The sequence below is a fragment of the Capricornis sumatraensis genome, chromosome 9 (assembly GCF_032405125.1).
Source record: "Capricornis sumatraensis isolate serow.1 chromosome 9, serow.2, whole genome shotgun sequence".
NCBI lineage: Eukaryota > Metazoa > Chordata > Mammalia > Artiodactyla > Bovidae > Capricornis > Capricornis sumatraensis.
Genome location: NC_091077.1, coordinates 7461997 through 7482457, shown reverse-complemented (window position 1 = coordinate 7482457; position 20461 = coordinate 7461997). Strand labels below are relative to the sequence as shown.

At 49.0% G+C, this 20461-nt stretch overlaps 1 protein-coding gene across 1 annotated transcript in view; it reads left to right on the top strand.

Annotated features, from left to right (window-relative positions):
• Positions 1-10477: 10477 nt before the first annotated feature.
• SLC27A1 (solute carrier family 27 member 1) overlaps positions 10478-20461 on the top strand; it is a 38303-nt gene continuing 28319 nt past the window's right edge. The window contains exons 1-2 of the mRNA XM_068980245.1: positions 10478-10574; positions 11334-11501. Coding sequence (XP_068836346.1) covers positions 11335-11501 — 167 coding nt within the window. The 5' untranslated portion in view covers positions 10478-10574; position 11334. The remainder of the gene's footprint in view (positions 10575-11333; positions 11502-20461) is intronic.

Here is a 20461-nt window from a genome sequence, read left to right as displayed (position 1 = left end):
TTTTGGACTCTTTTCTTGACTGTGAGGGCTATTCCATTACTTCTAAGGGATTCTTGCCCACAGTAGTAGATATAATGGTCATCTGAATTAAATTCACCCATTCCTGTTCATTTTAGGTCACTGACTCCTAAAATGTCGACCATCACTCTTGCCATCTCCTGTTTGACTCTTCCGATTTAGCTTGATTCATGAACCTGACATTAAAGGTTCCCATGTAACATTTTCCTTTACAGCATCAGACTTTACTTCCGTCACCAGTCACATCCACAGCTGGGTGTTGTTTTTGCTTCATTCTTTCTGGAGTTATTTCTCCACTCTTCTCCAGGAGCATATTGGGCACCTATCAACCTGGGGAGTTCATCTTTCAGGGTCCTATCTTTTTGCCTTTTCATACTGTTCATGGGGTTCTCAGGGCAAGAATGCTGAAGTGGTTTGCCATTCCCTTCTCCAGTGGACCTCATTTTGTCAGAAGTCTACATGACCCGTCCATCTTGGGTGGCCCTACCCGGCATTGGCTCATAGTTTCTTTGAGTTGGACAAGACTGGGATCCGTGTGGTCAGTTTGATTAGTTTTCTGTGATTATGGTTTTCATTCTGTCTGCCCTCTGATGGATGAGTATAAGAGGCTTGTGGAAGCTTTCTGGTGGGAGGGACTGGCTGTGGGGGAATCTGGATCTTGCTCTGATGGGTGGGGCCATGCTCAGTACATCTTTAATCCAATTTTCTGCTGATGGGTGGGGCTGTGTTCCCTTCCTGTGGTTTGGCCTGAGGCCAGACTACGGTCAGACTAATGGCAGTAATGACCACCTCCTTCAAAAGGACTTATGCCAGAATGTGGAGCCTCCCAGGACTGTTGTCGTTAGTGCCCCTGACCCTTGGCAGGCCACTGTCAACCCACACCTCCACCAGAGACTCCTGGACACTCATAGGCAAGTCTGGCTCAGTCTCCTGCGGGGTCGCTGCTCCTTTCTCCTGGGTCCTGGTGCACACAAGGTTTTGTTGTGCCTTCCGAGAGTCTTGTTTCCCTGTGCGTTCTCAGCCCTTCGGCTGGATCCCCAGTTTGGGAAATCTGTTGTGGGCCTTAGAACTTTTGCAACAGTGTGAGGACTTCTTTGGTGTAATTGTTCTCCAGTTTGTGGGTCATCTGCTCGGTGCCTCTGTGGTGGGGCTAATGGTGACTTCCTCCAAGATGACTTAGGCCACATGCCACGATGCCCGGGTCTGCGGCAGCCGGAGCCCCTGTCCCTGAGGCAGGCCACTGCTGACTCTTGCCTCTGCAGGAGACACTCAAACACTCAAAGGCAGGTCTGGCCCAGTCTCTTGATGGGGGTAACTGATCCTTTCCCTGGGTCCTGGTGTGCACAAGGTTTTGTTTGCGCCCTCTGAGCATCTCTGGTGGGTCTGAGATTTGATTTGAAATGCGATTGCACCTCTCCTGCTGTCTTGTTGGGGCTGCTCCTTTGCCCTTGGACACTGGGTATCTTTTTTTGGTGGGATCCAACATACTCCTGTCAATAGCTGTTCAGCAGCTAGTTGCAATTTTGGTGTTCACGCCGAAGATGAAGCTTTGTTCCTGACACCCTGCTTTTGCTCCCTGATCTTCAGAAGTGGCAGTTGGGTTTTTTTTTTTTTTTTTTGGGGGGGGGGTGTCTTTTTGTACCTTGTTGTCCACAGCTTTTGTTTTTGTTTTTAATACTTATTTTTGTTTATCTATTTGGCTATGCCAGGTCCTAGCTGTGGCATGCAGGATCTTTAGTTGTGGCGTGTGGGATCTAGTTCCTTGATCAGGAATCAAACCCAGGCCCCCTGCCTTGGGAGTGTGGACCACCAGGGAAGACCCGTATGCATTAATTTTTAGTCAGAGACATTACTTTGCCGACTAAGGTCCGTCTAGTCAAGGCTATGGTTTTTCCAGTGGTCATGTATGGATATGAGAGTTGGACTGTGAAGAAGGCTGAGCGCCAAAGAATTGATGCTTTTGAACTGTGGTGTTGGAGAAGACTCTTGAGAGTCCCTTGGACTGCAAGGAGATCCAACCAATCCATTCTGAAGATCAGCCCTGGGATTTCTTTGGAAGGAATGATGCTAAAGCTGAAACTCCAGCACTTTGGCCACCTCATGTGAAGAATTGACTCATTGGAAAAGACTCTGATGCTGGGAGGGATTGGGGGCAGGAGGGGAAGGGGACGACAGAGGATGAGATGGCTGGATGGCATCACGGACTCGATGGACCTGAGGCTGAGTGAACTGTGGGAGTTGGTGATGGACAGGGAGGCCTGGCATGCTGCGATTCATGGGGTCGCAAAGAGTTGGACACAACTGAGCAACTGAACTGAACTGATCTCCCTACAAGGGAGCTCAGTTGTTAAAGAATTTGCCTGTAATGCAGGAGACCTGGGTTAGATCCCTGAGTTGGGAAGATCCCCTGGAGAAGGAAATGGCAACCCACTCCAGTATTCTTGCCTGGAAAATCCCATGGACAGAGGAGCCTGGTGGGCTATGGTCCATGGGGTTGAAGAAGAATCGGATACGATTTCATTCTGATAGGGATAGAGTAAGATAGTTACATGGTTAGAAATCCCACTTGGGGATGATAGGTAGAGAAGGACTTCAGGAGATCATTATAAACTAGACACCGATCAGGAAACGCCCAGGCCTTCTGGCGACTAAGCAACAATTGGAACACTTTGAGATTAAACAAACTTACTTAGGCCAGTATCACAGTAAAAGATACAAGACCCGCTCTTGGCCTTGTAAGATAAAGAACCCTGAAAAACCGCATTCCTGCACGTAGAGTGCACAAGAATATGGGGGAAGGTGAAAGAAACTAGGGGAAAGGTGACGTTATACTGAAACCTGAGATGAATTACCGTATTTCAGTCTATGTTACAAACTTTTTGCTAATATCCATAGGATTCTAGGTAGCCTGTAAGAGTCCCAGTTAGACCATACAGAGTTAGAAGAAGAGCTAATGATGTAAGTCTTGACATCTATCCAAGAATGAGGAAGAAAGTGGCATTCTTTCCTCCCCACTTTTTCTTTCTAAAGATGTATCTGCTTGCTCATTTATTTTTGGCTGTCCTGGGTCTCCGTTGCTGCTTGTGGGATGTCTCTAGTTGCGGGGAGAGGGGACTGCCTTTCATTGGGATGTGCGGGCTTCTCACTGTGGTGACTTCTCTTGCTGCAGAACGCTGGCTCTAGGAGCTCATGTTTCGGTCGCTGTGGTGCCCGGGCTTAGCTGCTCCAAGGCCTGTGGGTTCTTCCTGGACTAGGGAGCGAACCTGTGTGCCTTGTTTTGGCAGGTGTATCCTTAACCACTGGACCACCAGGGAAGGGCTCCCTGTGGCTCAGATGGTAAAGAATCCACCTGCAATGCAGGAGACCTGGGTTCGACCCCCATGCTTTGTTCTCAGGGTGGCAGAGTGCTCTTGCCTGCCTGCTTGTTTCCTTCACAAGCATCCTATACTATTAAATCCACTTCTTACCTATCACTTTGCCTCTTGTTGAATTCTTTCTGCACCAAGACAAAAGCAGCTGAGCTTCAGTAAGCCCTGTGATCAGGTGTGACGTTTCAGCTGGGAGACTGTGGGTCTGAGTCCCATCTGAGGCATGTGGCTTCAATTCCGTCCAGAAACAATTTCCTGGTCAGATTTTCCTCAGTCTGCCAGAACCGTGGGAAGTCCCAACTTGTTGTGAATTCAAGATGTTACTGAGAGCAAAATGATCTCAACAATGGGGAATTTTTCTATGATGTTTATGAGGTGTGAAGGAAGATAAAAGCAAACCTCAGGAAAATGGTGTTGGGAGGCCAGAAGGGGGAGCTCTCACGCACTACACTCAAGGTCAATAACAGAAAGAACTGTCCTTTACAGGCCCCAACAGCAGATTCATCAGTTACAGGCACCAGGAAGAAAAGATGTACATTGCATCACCTACAGGAAATCGACTCCCCCAGGAACTTTGCCAATGAGGAACTGTCATCACCTGAACTCTCACTTTTCTCCAATGGATTTTCCTAAAACAATGCCTTTCAACTTCCTCCTTTTTCTCTGTAAAAGAATGACCCTCTCCTTTAAAAAAATGATTATTTATTCATTTATTTGGTTTTTCCAGTAATCATGTATGGATGTGAGAGTTGGACTATATAAAGAAACCTGAGCGCCGAAGAATTGATGCTTTTGAACTGTGGTGTTGGAGAAGACTCTTGAGAGTTCCTTGAACAGCAAGGAGATCCAACCAGTCCATCCTGAAGGAGATCAGCCCTGGGTGTTCACTGGAAGGACTGATGCTGAAGCTGAAACTCCAATACTTTGGCCACCTGATACAAAGAACTGACTCATTTGAAAAGACCCTGATGCTGGGAAGGATTGGGGGCAGGAGGAGAAGAGGATGACAGAGGATGAGATAGTTGGATGGCATCACTGACTCAACGGACATGAGTTTGAGTAAACCCCGGAAGTTGGTGATGGACAGGGAGGCCTGGTGTGCTGCAGTCCATGGGGTCGCAAAGAGCCGGACAGGACTGAGCGACTGAGCTGAGCTGATTTATTTTGGCTGCACTGGGTGTTTGTTGCATCGCGGGCTTAGTTGTATGTGGAATCTTAGTTCCCCAACCAGGGATTGAACCCAGCCCCTGGGTGTGTATATTGAGAGCACAGAGTCTTATCCACTGGACCACCAAGAAGTCCCCTTGTCTGGTGTGTGTGTGTTTTTTTTTTAATCATTGGACTTGCCTATGGTTTTTGCTGTGGCTTGCGTGTCCTGAATTGCAATTCCATGCTATTCCCCTATAACCTCATCTTTGCTGGTAAAATAACTTTTATTTTTAAGGTCAACAGAGGCGCTGGGCTTGTGTTCTCAGAACACCCCTATAAGGCCTGCGTGGTTTTATTCCATTTTACAGTGAAGCACAGAACCTGGGACCAGTCACTCAGCCAATGGTTATCTGTCAGACCGCACAGCTCATTCCAGCTTGACTGGACCTTTCAGCTATCCCAGAATTTCCAAACTGTAGCACCTCTGCCCTTTGGGGCCAGATCATTCTGGGGGCTGTCTTGAACATCACGGGAGATTTGACAGAATCCCTGGCCTGGACTCACTAGATATCATAACACCCTCCACTCCCACCACACATGATTCATTGTAACAATTAGCAATGCCTCCAGGGACTTCCATGGCTGCCGGTGGCTGAGACTCTGACCTCCCAATTCAGGGAGCCCACGTTTACCCCCTGGTCAGATAACTAGATTTCACATGCCACAACTAAGACCCAGTACAGCCATAGAAATAAATAAATACATAAATAAATACTTTTTAAAATGTCTCTAGGTGTCAACAAATGTCCAGAGTGGGCAGGATCACCTCCTAGTTGAGAATCACTGCTTTAATACGTTACCCTGCTGTTACTGGGCTAACTGGTTGCCCTTACAGAGACATGTGCAAGTCCTAACCCCCTAGAACCTGTGACTGTGACCTTTTTTTGGAAAAAGGGTCTTTGCAGATGTAATTAAATTAAAATTTCATGATGCGATCATCCTGGATTATCTAGGTAGGTCCTAAATCCAACGACAAGTGTCCTTGTAAGAGGCACAAGACATACAGACACAGGGAAGCAATGTGAAGATGGAGGCAGAGATTGGACGAAGGTGGCCACAAGCCAAGGAATGCCTGGAACTGGAGGCAGGAGGGAGATGCCCCCACCCCCACCCAGAGTAAAGGGATCAGAGAGTCATTCCCTGTGGACTGAAACTCCAAGGCAAACACAGCAGGACAATCAGAGGAGGAGGCTGGGCCCTGCCCAGACCACGTGTTTCTCATTCTCGAAGTCAGGAGAACTTCCCGACCACACGTGCAGAAAGACTCTTTAGAAGTCAAGGAAGGCGATGTGAAGGGATGCTCTATGCCTTTTCAGTAGAATCCATCTTGGCTAAGAGATGCATGAGCACACGTGGGAGGATCCTGAGATACACCAAACATGGACTGCGAACCAGGAAATCAAAATGACTGGCCAAAGGAAACCCAGAAGAAATGCCCCCTAAAAGTAACTCAGCTACCAGAAGGGCGCAACTCAGTGGCTCTTTCTCTCTCTGAGTCTGCCCATGTGCCTATCCACGTCAGTCAGATCAATCGCCCCGTCGTGTCCGACTCTTTGTGACCCCCATGGACTGCAGCACGCCAGGCTTCCCTGTCCATCACCAACTCCCAGAGCATGCTCAAACTCATGTCGAGTTGGTGATGCCATCCAACCAGCTCATCCTCTGTCATCCCCTTCTCCTCCTGCCTTCAATCTTTCCCAGAATCAGGGTCTTCTCTAAGAAGCCAGTTCTTCCCATCAGGTGACCAAAGTACTGGAGTTTCAGCTGCACCATCAGTCCTTCCAATGAACACCCACATGTACCGTCCTCTTGTTCCTCTTAATAAATACTTTGTTTGACTACTTTCCATCTTTGTGGAAATTCTTTTTTTGCAAAGCCAAAGGGCCAGGGCCTTGTTACTGACCACCAGTCCACTGGCTAGGATTTGGTGGTCTCCCACCAACCCGGCCTCAGTCTCCAGCTGGGAACTCGAGCTGTGCTTCAGGCTGTTGCTCACTGAGGACACCTGAGGTCAGAACCACCAGAAATTGAAAGAGGCAAGAAAGGACCCCTAGAAATTCCAGACGGAGTGAAGTTGCTGACACTCTGATTTCTGCACCCGGCTTCAGGAAGAACTGCGAGACAATCCACTCCTGTTATCTTAAGCTACTCAATTTGTTGTTATGGCAAGCCCACTAAACTAATACTACTGTGGTGGGCACTTGAACTGGGCTGGGAGAAAATACTCCCTCCCCCCCAGTGCTCATGTTCTATTTATAGCGCAATTCCCACGCTGTGATGGTCCACTTACTTTATTTCAACGTACGCTTCACTTCTCTCGTTCTTCCAGAAAGTTCCAATAATTCCCTCTGCTGAGGGCTGCAGACCCCTGTGATTACCTGGGGAAGGGAGACACCTGTCTTTCTGTGTCCCCCACCTACTGTGTGCCTGTTCATTCCCCAGATGAGAAGCCCCCACGAAACTTTGTGCATGGTGCCCTGGGAGGTGATCAGCCAGAGGGCAATCAATGCGCAGAGGTGAGAGGTGGCCCACCCAGGATCACCCCACTGGAGAGGCTCAGAGTCTGCTCTGACCCTGAAGCTTGAGTTCTGCTCCCCTTGTCCAGGTCTCAGTTTCCCCTTCTGGACAGAAAGGGGAAATGGGGCAGGACTGTTCCTTTACCGGTCATCTGGAACCCTGGAGAACTGCTCTGTTTTCGGAACTGGGAATTATTCAGATCTTAGGAAGGGAAGGCTGCCCTGTGTTGTGTGATGTCTCTGGGGGTGTGTGGAAGCCCTTATGTACAGAGACAAAGGGCTTCCCAGGTGGCGCTAGTCGTAAAGAACCTGCTTGCCAATGCAGGAGATGTAAGAGACGTGGGTTCGATCCCTGGGTCCAATGTCTGGGTCGGGAAGGTCCCCTGGAGTTGCACAGCAACTCACTCCAGTATTCCTGCCTGGGGAATCCCATGGACAGAGGAGCCTGGCAGGCTACAGTCTGTAGGGTTGCAAAGAGTTGGATACAACTGAAGCAACTTAGCAGCAGCAGCAGGGGTAAAAAAAGAACACTGCTCACTGAAAACAGCTTGAGTCAGTGCTATGGAAATGGTCCCTCCACTGGACTACTGGCACCATCTTAAGAAAAAGGTGGGTCTCCAGCGCCGTTAGGACTTGGGGATTGCTGACTGAAGACCCAGAAGAGTGTCTCCAGTAGCCATGGGAGGAGTTAGAAGAGATTGTTATGTGGCATATGGGATCTTAAGTTGCTCCACCTGGGATGAACCCTGTGGAAACACAGAATCTTAACAACAGTCCCATGTGTACTACTGGTATTTAGCCAGGGCTCAGTAAACCTGGAAAGATGGGGGGAGGAGGAGAGAGAAGAAAGTGGAAGAAGAAGAGGGGAGGAGGGAAGGCCACAGGATGAGAGGAGAAAGGGAAGAGGTGTGGGTGGAGGAGGAGAAAATGAGCAAACGGGGAAGTGGAGGAAGGCTAAAGGAGGAGGCGGAAAACTTGAAAAGGGAAGCAGAATGGGGGAGGGGGATGGGTGGGGGGAATCAGGGCAAGATGGAGAACAGGGAGCCGCGTTAGGCATTACCGACAAAATAGAGGCAGGGCCCTAAACCCCCTCCCTTTGTTCCGTAGGCATGGACCCAGAATGAAGAAGTTAGGCTTTGTGATTCTGACTTGTTTTTCCCTTTCCTCGGCTGAGCTGACTGAAGAGAATATTAAGGTGCTTATTGTTTTTGAGAGGAGCATGAGAAGGCATAAAGCCTTTTGCAGCTGTGCTCAAAGAATAATTCATAAAGTTAATCACTAACATTTGTTCAAGGACTTTTACAAAAAAGTGTTCCAGGGTGAGCACACAGGTCGCAGCTTGAGCCCATGGGAGGGATTGCTATCTGAAGCCCATTTGTGAGAAAAGTGTTTATGGCAAAGGAGTTTGCTGAATTTAGGGCTTAGGAATAATTAAAATAGAAGCTAAAGATTTAAGGATTGCTGTAATGCTACAATATTCTACTATAGCTTATAGAAATTACAGACTTTAGAGATATTATTAGCTAGAAGCCCTTTCTAAGAAATAGTGAGCTTAGGGTACTAGGGGCAAACAGGACTTAGAAAGATAAGAAATAAACTGAGGAATGTGGTATGCAGCCCAGACATTAGCATGAGTTACAGTGTATTCACAAGGACACGTGAGAAAAAGTAGATAAGAGAATCGCTGAGGAAGGAACTCCTTTTGAGGGGCAACAATGATTTTTGGAGAAAAATAAATCTGGGTCAATGGGAACTAAAAATATCAAACCTCTGACCTAATGCTTTGTAAAAGGATAAAAGAGAATCATAAGCTTGAAATAAACAGGCAGTCCAAGAAAAATGAGAGGCTGTCTCAGTTTCTCGCCGACACTGCCCACCCCTTCAGGTTGAATCTCTGGCTGCTGGAGCTGGACTCTGGCAGAGAAGTTTAAGGAAGACTGAAAGGGAAGGAAGGGAAGCAAGCTCTCTGCCCACATTTGTGAAAGAATGAATCTCAACTCCAGCTAGTGTGACAGTGTCAAGCCTCAGTTTCTTTACCTGTAAAATGGGGTGATCACAATAGCACTATCTGGAAGGAAAAGAGTAGCTGCTATAGTTTCTGGGCATTCCTGAACCCTAGCTGAGAAAGTCGGGGACCAATGGCTGGATCTGGGCCTGTCCTCCGGATCTGCCTCCTTGTCCCCATTTCACCCACCCTAGGTAGCCCGCAGGGACCAATGGCAGCATGCATGGGGGGAGTGCCTGCCCAGTCCTGTCCTCTAAATGGTGCTGGAAGCAGGCGCTGGCTGCCTCCCAAGGAGAGAGCTGAGAAGGTCGGCCAAGCAGGGAAGAAACAAGCAGGGGTGGGACAGGCAAGGGGGCAGAGGAGGGGGGAGCTTCGAGAGAGGGTTCCAAGGCAGAAGCCCACATGGGCACAATGCAGTCACAGCAGGCCCCATGAGACTGCAGAACCAGAAGCCCCAAGGGGAGGTCCTCTGTCTTGGCCTCACTGTCAGTGTCCGCCTCCTGCCTGAGCTTCTGGGAGCCCACGACGGAGCAGCCAAAGCCTGAGGATCTGTGAGCAGCTCCAGGTCAGCCAGGGAACAAGGTGGTGAGCAGTGAGAACAGCACTAGCCCTCACTGGATCAGCTGGAGGGCTTTAGGGTCTCTAGGTGAGCATTTAGGGTTAGGGTTGCAAATAAAGGACTCTGTGGAGCTTCCTGTGGAAGGATGGGGACCTGGTGTGTGGATTTTTTTATCTTCCCTGGGCAGCTGGGGTGTTATTGAGACTAAACTCACAAGATTTGGAGATTCGGATTTGGGATTAGTTGGGTCCCTGGAATATACCTTTAAGACTGAGACAGGGGTTGGATTCCCTCACAACTCACGTCTCAGTCGGTGAAGGATCTTTCTGTAGTGCAGGAGGCCTGGGTTCAATTCCTAGGTCGAGAAGATCCCCTGGAGAAGGAAATGGCAACCCATCCAGTATTCTTGCCTGGAGAATCCCATGGACAGAGGAGCTTGGCAGGCTACAGTCCATGGGGTTCCAAAGAGTCGGACACGACTGAGCGACTAAACCACCACCCACGGGTTGGATATTCTGGGACCCCTAGGCTGTGAGTTTAGGGCTCCTCAGTTTCCTGGAACGTGTGTTTAAAACCGAAGAGGCGTTAGGGATTGGATTTAGAACAACCTGGGCCAAAACCCAGTACAGGTAGGCCCTGGGTATAAACTGGGACTTTATCGTCCCCGAGCGGTTAGAATTCAGTTTGCCATCTAGGGCTTGGGCCGGGAGAGCCGGGAGCCACGCCTCTTGGCTGAGGGACACACAGTTTTCTAATTACCGGGCTGGGAGGGGAGCTGGGAGCCTGGCGAAATTTGGTCTTGGAGACAACAGCCGTCCTTGCCAGGACGTTCTAGCCCCCGGGTCTCGTTGGCAGTCGTCACTCTGGCCAGAAACCCCTCTCTATGGTCCTGGTCTCCGGTACGGGGCGGGCCTCGGCTGTGCCGCAGGGGGGCTCTAAGTCGGGTCGGAAGAGAGCTTGTCTGGGAGGGCAGGTGGCGCGGGGCCTAGGGTGCTAGGTGGGCCCGGGGGGTGGTGACTGCCAAAGCCTGAGGGCGGGGTCGGTAGCCGGGGTGGAACTCAGGCCTGCGAACTCCCGCTAAGCCCAGGGCCGGGGGCGGGGCTTGAGCCCCAAGGGCGGGGCCTGACTCAGTGGGGCGGGGCCATGGGACAACCTAGGGACCGAACCTGGCTTAGAGGGGGCGGGGCTCTGGAACAGTGCCTGGAGCTTACGGGCGGTGCCAGAGGCCCAACCTGGGGGTGGGGCCAAGCGAGTGGCGGAGGCGGGTAGAGGCGGGACCTAGAGGAAAGCACGGGACCAGGGTCTGTGGTGGGGCCAAGGTGGAGCCTAGGCTTGTGGGTAAGTCGTTAAGGTGGAGCTCGGGTTCGGGGTACGGCCGCTCAATCGAGGCATGGGGCGGGGCTCGCCAGTGACTGACGTCCGAACAGAGACTGTGTCGGGGGCGTGGAGATACGCTAATGATTGGCAGAAAAGCCTGGGCCGGGCTTGAAGCAGGGAGGTCTGGGACGGGGCGGAGCCTGTCCGAGACCAGTCCAATCCCAGACATCGGGGCGGGGCCTGGCTCGAAGCGGGAGCGGAGCTCGGTCTGGGGGCGGGGTTGGGTCGGTCGTGAGGCGGGGCCCGGCTGCCCGCGGCCTCAGAGCTCTCCGCCTCCCCAGGATGCGGGTTCCAGGTGCAGGTTCGGCTTCCGTGGCCTCTCTGGTGCTGTTATGGTTGCTCGGACTGCCATGGACCTGGAGCACGGCGGCGGCTCTCGGCGTGTACGTGGGCGGCGGCGGCTGGCGTTTCCTGCGCATCGTCTGCAAAACCGCGAGGCGGGACCTCTTGTGAGTGCAGCCCGGGCCTGATCCAGGGGCTGGGGTCGGGGGCGGGCTGAGTGTCCACGGGGGACCAAGAGAAGGGGTCTGCAAGGGCGGCGTGAAGACAGGGGGAGAGGTTTTGGAGGCTGGGAGGCGGGGTTTGGGTGAGGGCGGGGCTAGGGGCGGTGCTGGGACGGAAAAGAGTGGATTGGGGACTCTGAGGGCACCTGCAGGGGACAACTTGAGGGTCTTTGGAGGGAGATGAGTAGGTTTCAATGCCCTTGAGACTGAGTGGGTGACTTCAGGGAGCTGGACGACAGCTTGGGGGTATTAGGAGTGCGAGTAAGTCTTCCGGAGAGCTGACACTGATGGAGGGGGAGCGGTGCGTTTTAGGGGGGCGGGGGGTCTTTATGAGGCTTTGGTAACTGGAGGACTGGGGACTCTTCAGGGACTCTGGTAGGTTCCTATGGGGCTGTCGGGAACTTTCTCGGAGAAGATGAAAGGGCTTCCTGGGGAATGTATAAAGGGTTTTCAGGGTCTTTGAAGGGTGTTTGTCTATTTAGGGCCATTTACAGATTTTTCTGTAGTTAGAATGCTGTTTGAGAGTTTGAGATCTGTGCGTGATTTTGGGGGTTGTTCACTCCAGTACTCTTGCCTGGAGAATCCCATGGACGGAGAAGCCTGGTGGGCTGCAGTCCATGGGGTCGCTAGGAGTCGGACACGGCTGAGTGACTTCCCTTTCACTTTTCACTTTAATGCATTGGAGAAGGAAATGGCAACCCACTCCAGTGTTCTTGCCTGGAGAATCCCAGGGACGGAAGAGCCTGGTGGGCTGCCGTCTATGGGGTCGCACAGAGTCGGACACGACTGAAGTGACTTAGCAGCAGCAGCAAGGCCTGCCGAGAGGTTGCTGTGTATTCCAAGGCTTGCTTAGAGGTCTCTGGTGACTGACTATCTCTAGGGAGGGTTCGCAGGGATCCTTGGAAGGTCTCTGGGCTGTCTCTGAGGGCCTTGCTCTGAGAAGCTGTTGGGAGTCCTTCTGGGGTAACATAAATGTTTCTGGGCATTCCACCGGAGCAAGTCTTAGGAATAGCCTCCATGTGGAAGTCCGTGAACACTTGCTATGGGTCTGCCAGTCTTGGTGCCCATGAGAAGATGGGAGGACTAACCCATTGTAAAGATAAACTGAGTTTCTGTGAGCAACAGGGATGGTGTAGAGTTGGAAAAAGTTCCTCTGCTAACTGACTAGTTCTGAATTCTTTAGAACCCACCCTTTCCTTTCTACACCCTGGTCCCTGCCCCTGGTTTTCTGACATGCAGCTCAGACTGTGCTCTCTGCTCACACATTTTCCACGACCTCTACCCGCTGCAGTAGAAAAGACTCAGTCCCCAGCTGTGGCCTTGGGGCTCTGCCATTCTGTTGCCTGCCCACTTGCCACTCCCCACATCTCCATCGGGCCCCCAGACCAACTTGCCTTGTCAGGCTGAGGCTGCTTCCTCTGCCTGGAACATGTACGTGTGCATGCTCTGTCGCTCAGTGATGTCTGACTCTTTGCGACCCCCTGGGCTGTAGCCCACCAGGCTCCTCTGTCCATGGGAGTCTCCAGGCAAGAATACTGGAGTGGGTTGCCATTTCCTTCTCCAGGGAATCTTCCTGACCCAGGGATCAAGCCCGAGTCTCCTGTGTATGGAGGATTCTTTAGCACTGAGACACCTGGGAAGCCCACGGGCCCTCTTTTTTTTTCTTTTTCACCTGCTGATGCCTTATGATGTTGCCTCCCTCAGAGGAACCTTTGCTGAATTTTCCTGGGCAGCACTCTCCCACGGCTCCTTGTTGTTCTAAGAATCTAGACCAAGTGAGCTTTCTGACCTTGTCCCCAACCTCCTGTCCTTTTCTTTGTCACTCTTCCCACTAAACTGGCCTCTGTGCCATTCCTAAACACGCTCCTATTTATTCAAGCCCCAAGGCCTTTGCACTTGCTGTTCCCTTTGTCCAGATCACGGTTCCCTTGCTCTTTATTTTCATCATGGGTTAAATGTCATCTCCTCAGACAGCCCTCCCCTGACCCTGTGTCTCTGTAGACCCTCTTACCTTCTTGCTTTCTAGGAGAATAGCCAAGACTGACGCAGGGCTCCCTCTGTGTGAGGCGCCCTGGGAGTCATGGCTTTTTCAAGTCCTCCCAGCCACCCTGGGAGGTCTGTACTGTCTTGTCCCATTTTACAGATGAGCAGATTGAGGCACAGCATGGTTTGGTCACTTGCCCAAGGTCACACAGCTGGCCGATACCAGGGGCAAGATTTGAACCCCGACAGTGTAGCTCCAGAACTTGACTTGTAACCGCGAGCAGCATCAGTCACTTATAATTATCTTGTGTGTCTGCCTTCTTGCCTTTTAATTTTGGGGTCTCTTTTCCCCCTTGGACTAAACTGTGGGCCTGGTGGGAGCAGGAGGCACAGACTGTGCCCCTGTGGCCCTGGCCTCCTCCCATCAGGGTGGCACCCAGCAAGTGCACAGGATATATTTTTTGGCTGATGGACCTTTCCCCACCTCCTTCCTTGGACTTGCCTAGGCCCCAGCTCTGCTCTATGGAGCAGGGGCTATCCATGCCCAGGCCTGTCTCCCCTGGAACAGGGTAGGAGCTGAGTCCACTCTGAATCCCCAGCACAGAGCTTGGCACACTTTCTGTAAGGAGGCAGCCTGGAAGATGGTTGCACCTCTGGTCTTCATAGCTTTGTGTGATCCCTTTCCTTTGAGTGTGGGCTGGACCTAGTGACTCACTTCTTTTTTTTTTAGTTCACAAATGTTTCTTACCAAATTGCTGAAAGCTTTTAAGAGAAAAGATAAGAAGATTTCCTTAAACCTGGAAAAACAAAACATGAAAGAACCAGCAATGTTTTAAACAAAAAAATCATAAAAATTATAATCATCTTCATCAGTTCATTCAGTCCTATGCAGTTAGTTTTTGGTGTTCATCTTTTGTTAGCAGTTTATGAATCTAGTTTTTCTTTGGAGTACTATATATCCTTACCCAGTTGATGTTATGATCTGAAAATTACCATAAACTTGTATCCTAGAGTACTTGTCAGAATTCTTTTTAGAAATTTCTCCGAAGAACGAACACTCTTGTAGGAACTCTTTAGGAAAAGCCTCAGAGTAAAGCAATAACTGTCCGTAAATGTCAAAAGACTTAAAATGCCATAGCTAAAGATCTGATTAGAGTTCATTACAGTGTAGTTGACAGGGAAATTTGGTTATTTCTATGATACATAGCACTGTAAGACAATAACTAGAATTATGACTGATATTATCAGTTATTATATTATTATTATAAATAGAATATCACTATATGTATTATAATGTTTTATCGCAACATTACCAGAATTGATGCTTTTGAACTGTGGTGTTGGAGAAGACTCTTGAGAGTCCCTTGGACTGCAAGGAGATCCAACCAGTCCATTCTAAAGGAGATCAGTCCTGGGCGTTCATTGGAAGGACTGATGCTAAAGCTGAAACTCTAATACTTTGGCCATCTCATGGGAAGAGTTGACTCATTGGAAAAGACCGTGATGCTGGGAGGGATTGGGGGCAGGAGGAGAAGGGGACGACAGAGGATGAGATGGCTGGATGGCATCATCGACTTTATGGACAAGAGTTTGGGTGAACTCCGGGAGTTGGTGATGGACAAGGAGGCCTGTTGTGCTGTGATTCATGGGGTCGCAAAGAGTCAGACACGACTGAGCAACTGAACTGAGCTGAACATATATTATATTTCTAGGAACATGATATAATTTTAAAAATACTTATATACCTATATAAATACAATATAAAGAAAGCTTAGCATTTTTACTTCTTAATGCTTCTTCACATGTAACTTAACATACCAAATAAGTCTAATTAGTTTAACATCTCTATTTTTGTGAGAAGAGAGAACAAATCTTTTGTAATATGCTAGGGGCCCTCTAAAAAAAAATCCCAAAGTTAGTTTGAGGTCAAAAAGACTTCTCTGAAAATTTCATCTTGGGGAAGGTTTTAAAAAAATATTAAAAGGTTTAAAAACACTTGGTCACATAGGGTCATAGGACACTGTGAAACAATACTTATGTATTTAACCAAAGTGGCAAAGATTTTACAGGCAAATATAGGTTGCCTAGCTAGTGATTCACTTCTGATGAACAGAATATAGCAGAAGCGATAGGATATTATTTCCGAGATTAGGTCATCAAAGACTGTGGCTTCCATCTGGGGTGCTCTTTCGTGGGTCCCTTACATGGCAGTCAGTAAGGCAGCTCTCTGGAGAGTTTCACATGAGTGAACTTGGAAGTGAATTCTTTCCCAGTGAAACCTTGAGATGACCACAGGCCCAGCCAACACCTTGATTTTCAAGAGAGCCAGAGCCAGACCACACAGCTAAGATGCTCCTGAATTCCTGAAACTGTGAGGTGATGAATGTTTGTTATTTCCAGTCGGTAACTTTGGGTGTAATTTGTTACACAGCAATAGCTAACCAGTGCAGCTTGTCATAATACCAGTGTTCTAGTGTCCTCACAGTCTTGTAAGGAAGGAATGCTTACTAATCCCGTTGGATTGTTGATGAACCAAAGCAAACAAGTAAGGCAGGTCATTTGCCTAAAAATGCATAGCCAGGGAGGGGCAGGGCTCTAGAGGCTGTTCTTAGCTGCTGTGTTGTGCTGGAGTAGTTGTGGAGGCTGGCTGCATTTAGATCTGAGGTTCAAAAATATTTAAGCACCATGCCCCAGTTCTTCCAGCTCTCCTCTATTTTCATCGTGAAATCTGATCACATTCATCCTTGTTTATTTCTTCCTGCCCTGGTGCCCTGGAGCTCAGGGTGGAAAACAGGATGGGGCAAAAGGAACAGAGGGACAAGAAGAAGTCTCAGGAAGGGTCCAAAGGCAGACAGTGGCCTCTTTGTCCCCAGAGTGGGGGTGGCTTGTGCTGCTGCCAGGCAGGGCAGCCCAGGCATGTGGCTGGAGCCCAGCGCCGAAGTCCACTGCTCGCCCGTGGGTGTGCTCCGGAGAGGGCCGTGAATGCTCGGGTAACGTGAGCACGAGCCCCTGCGGCCTCAGCTCGCATTTCTTTGCTGTGTTGTCTGTGGACAGGAAGCATCCTTGCGGGGGCTGTTTCCTTTGGTTCTGACCCTTAGTGCTAACCCTCTCCCCATGGCTGTAACACTAGTATCCCTTCCTGGGGTTTTGGGGGTACCCTATTGAATTCATCCATGGGAAGCTCTTAGAGGAGAGCTGGGCACAAAGTAGGTGCTCAGACTTGTTGGCACTGATTGCCTTCAGGCAGCAGTGGGTACCTCAGTGGTTAGGAGCTTGGTGGCTGGAGCCAGAGTAGCTAGCCCGTGAAATTTCACCCTCTGGGTCTCCGCTCCTTCGTCTGTAAGAGTGCACTGTGTACAGCACCTCTCCTTCAAGAAAACGTGGCTTGAGTACCTGCTGTGTGCAGCGTGGGCGCTTGGTCTGCCACGTGGTGCACGTTGAATGTTGCCCTCAAGCTTCGGGGCAAGCTTGGCCAGGAGCAGAGGGACCCTGCCAGGGGGCCTGAGGCTGGGTTGTTCTGTCCTGTACTTGTTGTGTGACCTTGGGTATGTTAATTCACCTCTCTGAGCCCCCACTTCATCCACCATCTGGCATGGGGATTTTAGAACCGTACTTTGAAGGCTGGCTGTAAGGTCAACTCAATAAACACTGAGGTCGCTCATCGGAACAACTCTGTTTATTAGTTGAATGGTCAAGATGTCAGGATTTGACCAGGGAGTTGAGTGTATAAACAGCTAACTTTTGACATTTTACATTTTCAGTTAGTTTTTTGTAGCAATTAATACGTGTGTGTGTGTGTGTGAAGTCGCTCAGTCGTGTCCGACTCTTTGCAACCCCATGGACTGTAGCCCACCAGGCTCCTCTGTCCATGGGATTCTCCAGGCAAGAATACTGGAGTGGGTTGCCATTTCCTTCTCCAGGGGATCTTCCCGACCCAGGGATTGAACCCAGGTCTCCCGCATTGCAGGCAGACTCTTTAACCTCTGAGCCACAAAATTCAGATGTTAGAGAGAGTTTTGCAGTGAATGTTGCCCTCTTTGGACTGCCTGCAGCCCTGCAGTTCCCCTCCTCAGAAATGTCTTATGTCTCTTTGCCGAGATATAGTTATGTAGGGGCTTCCCTGGTGGTCAAGTGGCCAAGATTCCATGCTCCCAATGCAGGGGGCCTGGATTCGATCCCTGGTCAGGGAACTAGATCCTACATGCTTCAACTAAGAGTTCATAGGGGGCCACAACTAAAGAACCTGCTTGCCGCAAACAAAACCTGGCGCAGCCAAACAAATACATACATATTTTGAAAAAGAAATATATGCAGACCTTTTGTTCTTTTTTAAAAATACTTGGCCACACCCCACGACTTGTGGGACCTTTGTTCCTCAACCCAGGGTCAAACCCATGCCCCCTGCTGGGAAAGTCCCAGACCTCTTGTTCTTGGTGCTCACAAGTGGCCACACATTCATCATCATTTTCTTCACCGCGTGCTTTTTTTCTTCTTTCCACTTAACACTTGAAAGTTTTACTTTTATTAAAGTCATGCAAGGTTCAAGATGAAAGATTCTAAGCCGTCTACCCCAAGTGGCAGCTGCCTGCTCAACCTTGACCCACATTTTCTCTTCTCTGTCAGGAGTGATTCTTACCTCTTGTTTGAATCTCCAAATGGCTTATGTGACAGTATCTGCATTTTTTTACTTTGAGAGCCCGTCTGTCCTCTCCCTCTATGGAAGATGAGGATTCAGCACCCCTTTATCCCCCTGTCCTCATTTTCTTTCTGTTCCTGTGCATGTTGTACACATACCCACCCCCCATACATACCCAGACATGTTTTTCCATTCCTTCATTGTCCCAGTATTATCACAGTAGATTCTCATCATCTGTTCTACAGAATTGCTGCAAACATTGAATTAGCAAATACTGAACCATTCTTCCTAGGGAAAATACAGGGTTAGGTTCCTGAGAGCCTCTGATCACAACATTTCCATCAACCAGTCAATACATAATCTTGTTTTATACGTGTTCTATTTAAAGACACCTCCTATATATTGTTTATTTATTACAACTGAACTCACTGCCAACAACATTATAACTCATGCCTGAATAAAACTTTCTAATATGCACATCTTCTCCAAAAGGCACATCCCAGCCTTCTTGTGCTTAGGAACCCTAGACATCATTTCAGCATTATGCGTAGGACCCATTTTAAACAGAAAAATCACCAACAAAAAGCAAAAAGCTTATAAAAACTGTGGTGTATGTGGTGTTTCAGTTCACTTCAGTCGCTCAGTCGTGTCTGACTCTTTGCGACCGCATGAACCGCAGTACGCCAGGCCTCCCTGTCCATCACCAACTCCCAGAGTCCACCCAAACCCATGTCCATTGTGTCGGTGATGCCATCCAACCATCTCATCCTCTGTCGTCCCCTTCTTCTCCTGCCCTCAATCTTCCCCAGCATCAGGGTCTTTTCAAATGAGGCAGCTCTCCGCATCATGTGGCCGAAGTATTAGAGTTTCAGCTTCAACATCAGTCCCTCCACTGAACACCCAGCACTGATCTCCTTTAGGATGGACTGGTTGGATCTCCTTGCAGTCCAAGGGACTGTCAAGAGTCTTCTCCAACACCTCAGTTCAAAAGCATCAATTCTTCGGCACTCAGCTTTTTTTATAGTCCAACTCTCACATCCATACATGACCACTGGAAAAACCATAGCCTTGACTAGATGGACCTTTGTTGGCAAAGTAATGTCTCTGCTTTTGAATATGCTGTCTAGGTTGGTCATAACTTTCCTTCCAAGGAGTAAGCGTCCTTTAATTTTCATGGCCGCAGTCACCGTCTGCAGTGATTTTGGAGCCCAGAAAAATAAAGTCAGCCACTGTTTCCCCTGTTTCCCCATCTATTTGCCATGAAGTGATGGGACTGGATGCCATGATCTTCATTTTCTGAATGTTGAGCTTTAAGCCAACTTTTTCACTCTCCTCTTTCACTTTCATCAAGAGGCTCTTTAGTTCTTCTTCACTTTCTGCCATAAGGGTGGTGTCATCTGCATATCTGAGGTTATTGATATTTCTCCCAGCAATCTTGATTCCAGCTTGTGCTTCCTCCAGCCCAGCGCTTCTCATGATGTACTCTGCATATAAGTTAAATTAGTAGACTGCCAAAAGGATGTTTGTTTTTAATATAAGCTAAACAACTTTATGTATTTTCTCTGGAGTTATTGATTGCCTTTGTATTTGTTAGTTTTCTGTGTATCTATCTCTACTTCAAGCTCAAACTCCACACATTTGTCTCTCTCTCTTATGTTTATAGTATCAGATGGGCTTTCAATTTTACCTTTTTTGGAGAAATCTCTGTTCTAGTCTCCAATCTGTCCAAACTGTGCACATTGCCCTTTCCACCTGGGGTGTCACTATCACCCCAGCCCTGCTCCTAGCCATCCTCCTGAAGATCAGCATCACTTTGACGTGGGCTGGATACCCTGTTTCCTGGGTTCCTGGTAGTCCTCCTCTTTGATTTACTCTTTCAATTAGTTGGAGCACATCTTTATTAGTTTTGGGAGAAATGACGCATGGGAATTTAAGTTTTTGAGACCCTCCATATATGGAAATATGTTCACCCTCACACTTGACTGATGGTCTGGGTATAGGCTTCTAGTTTGGATATTATTCTCCTTCGAAATTGAAGGCATGTCTTATTTTCTTCTCACACCATGGTTATTACTGAGAAGTCTAAAACCCTCTGACTCCTGATCCTTTGTGGTAGCCTGCTTTTTTGTTTTTCTCTCTGGCAGCTTGTGGGATCTTTTCAAGATAGTGGGCTATTTCCATTCATTGTATGATCTGTTGGTGGGGTTTCAGGTCAAGGAAGTTTTTTTAATCCTATGATTGGTGATTTCCTCACCTTTCCTTCTTTTGTTCTTCTTTGAACTCCTGT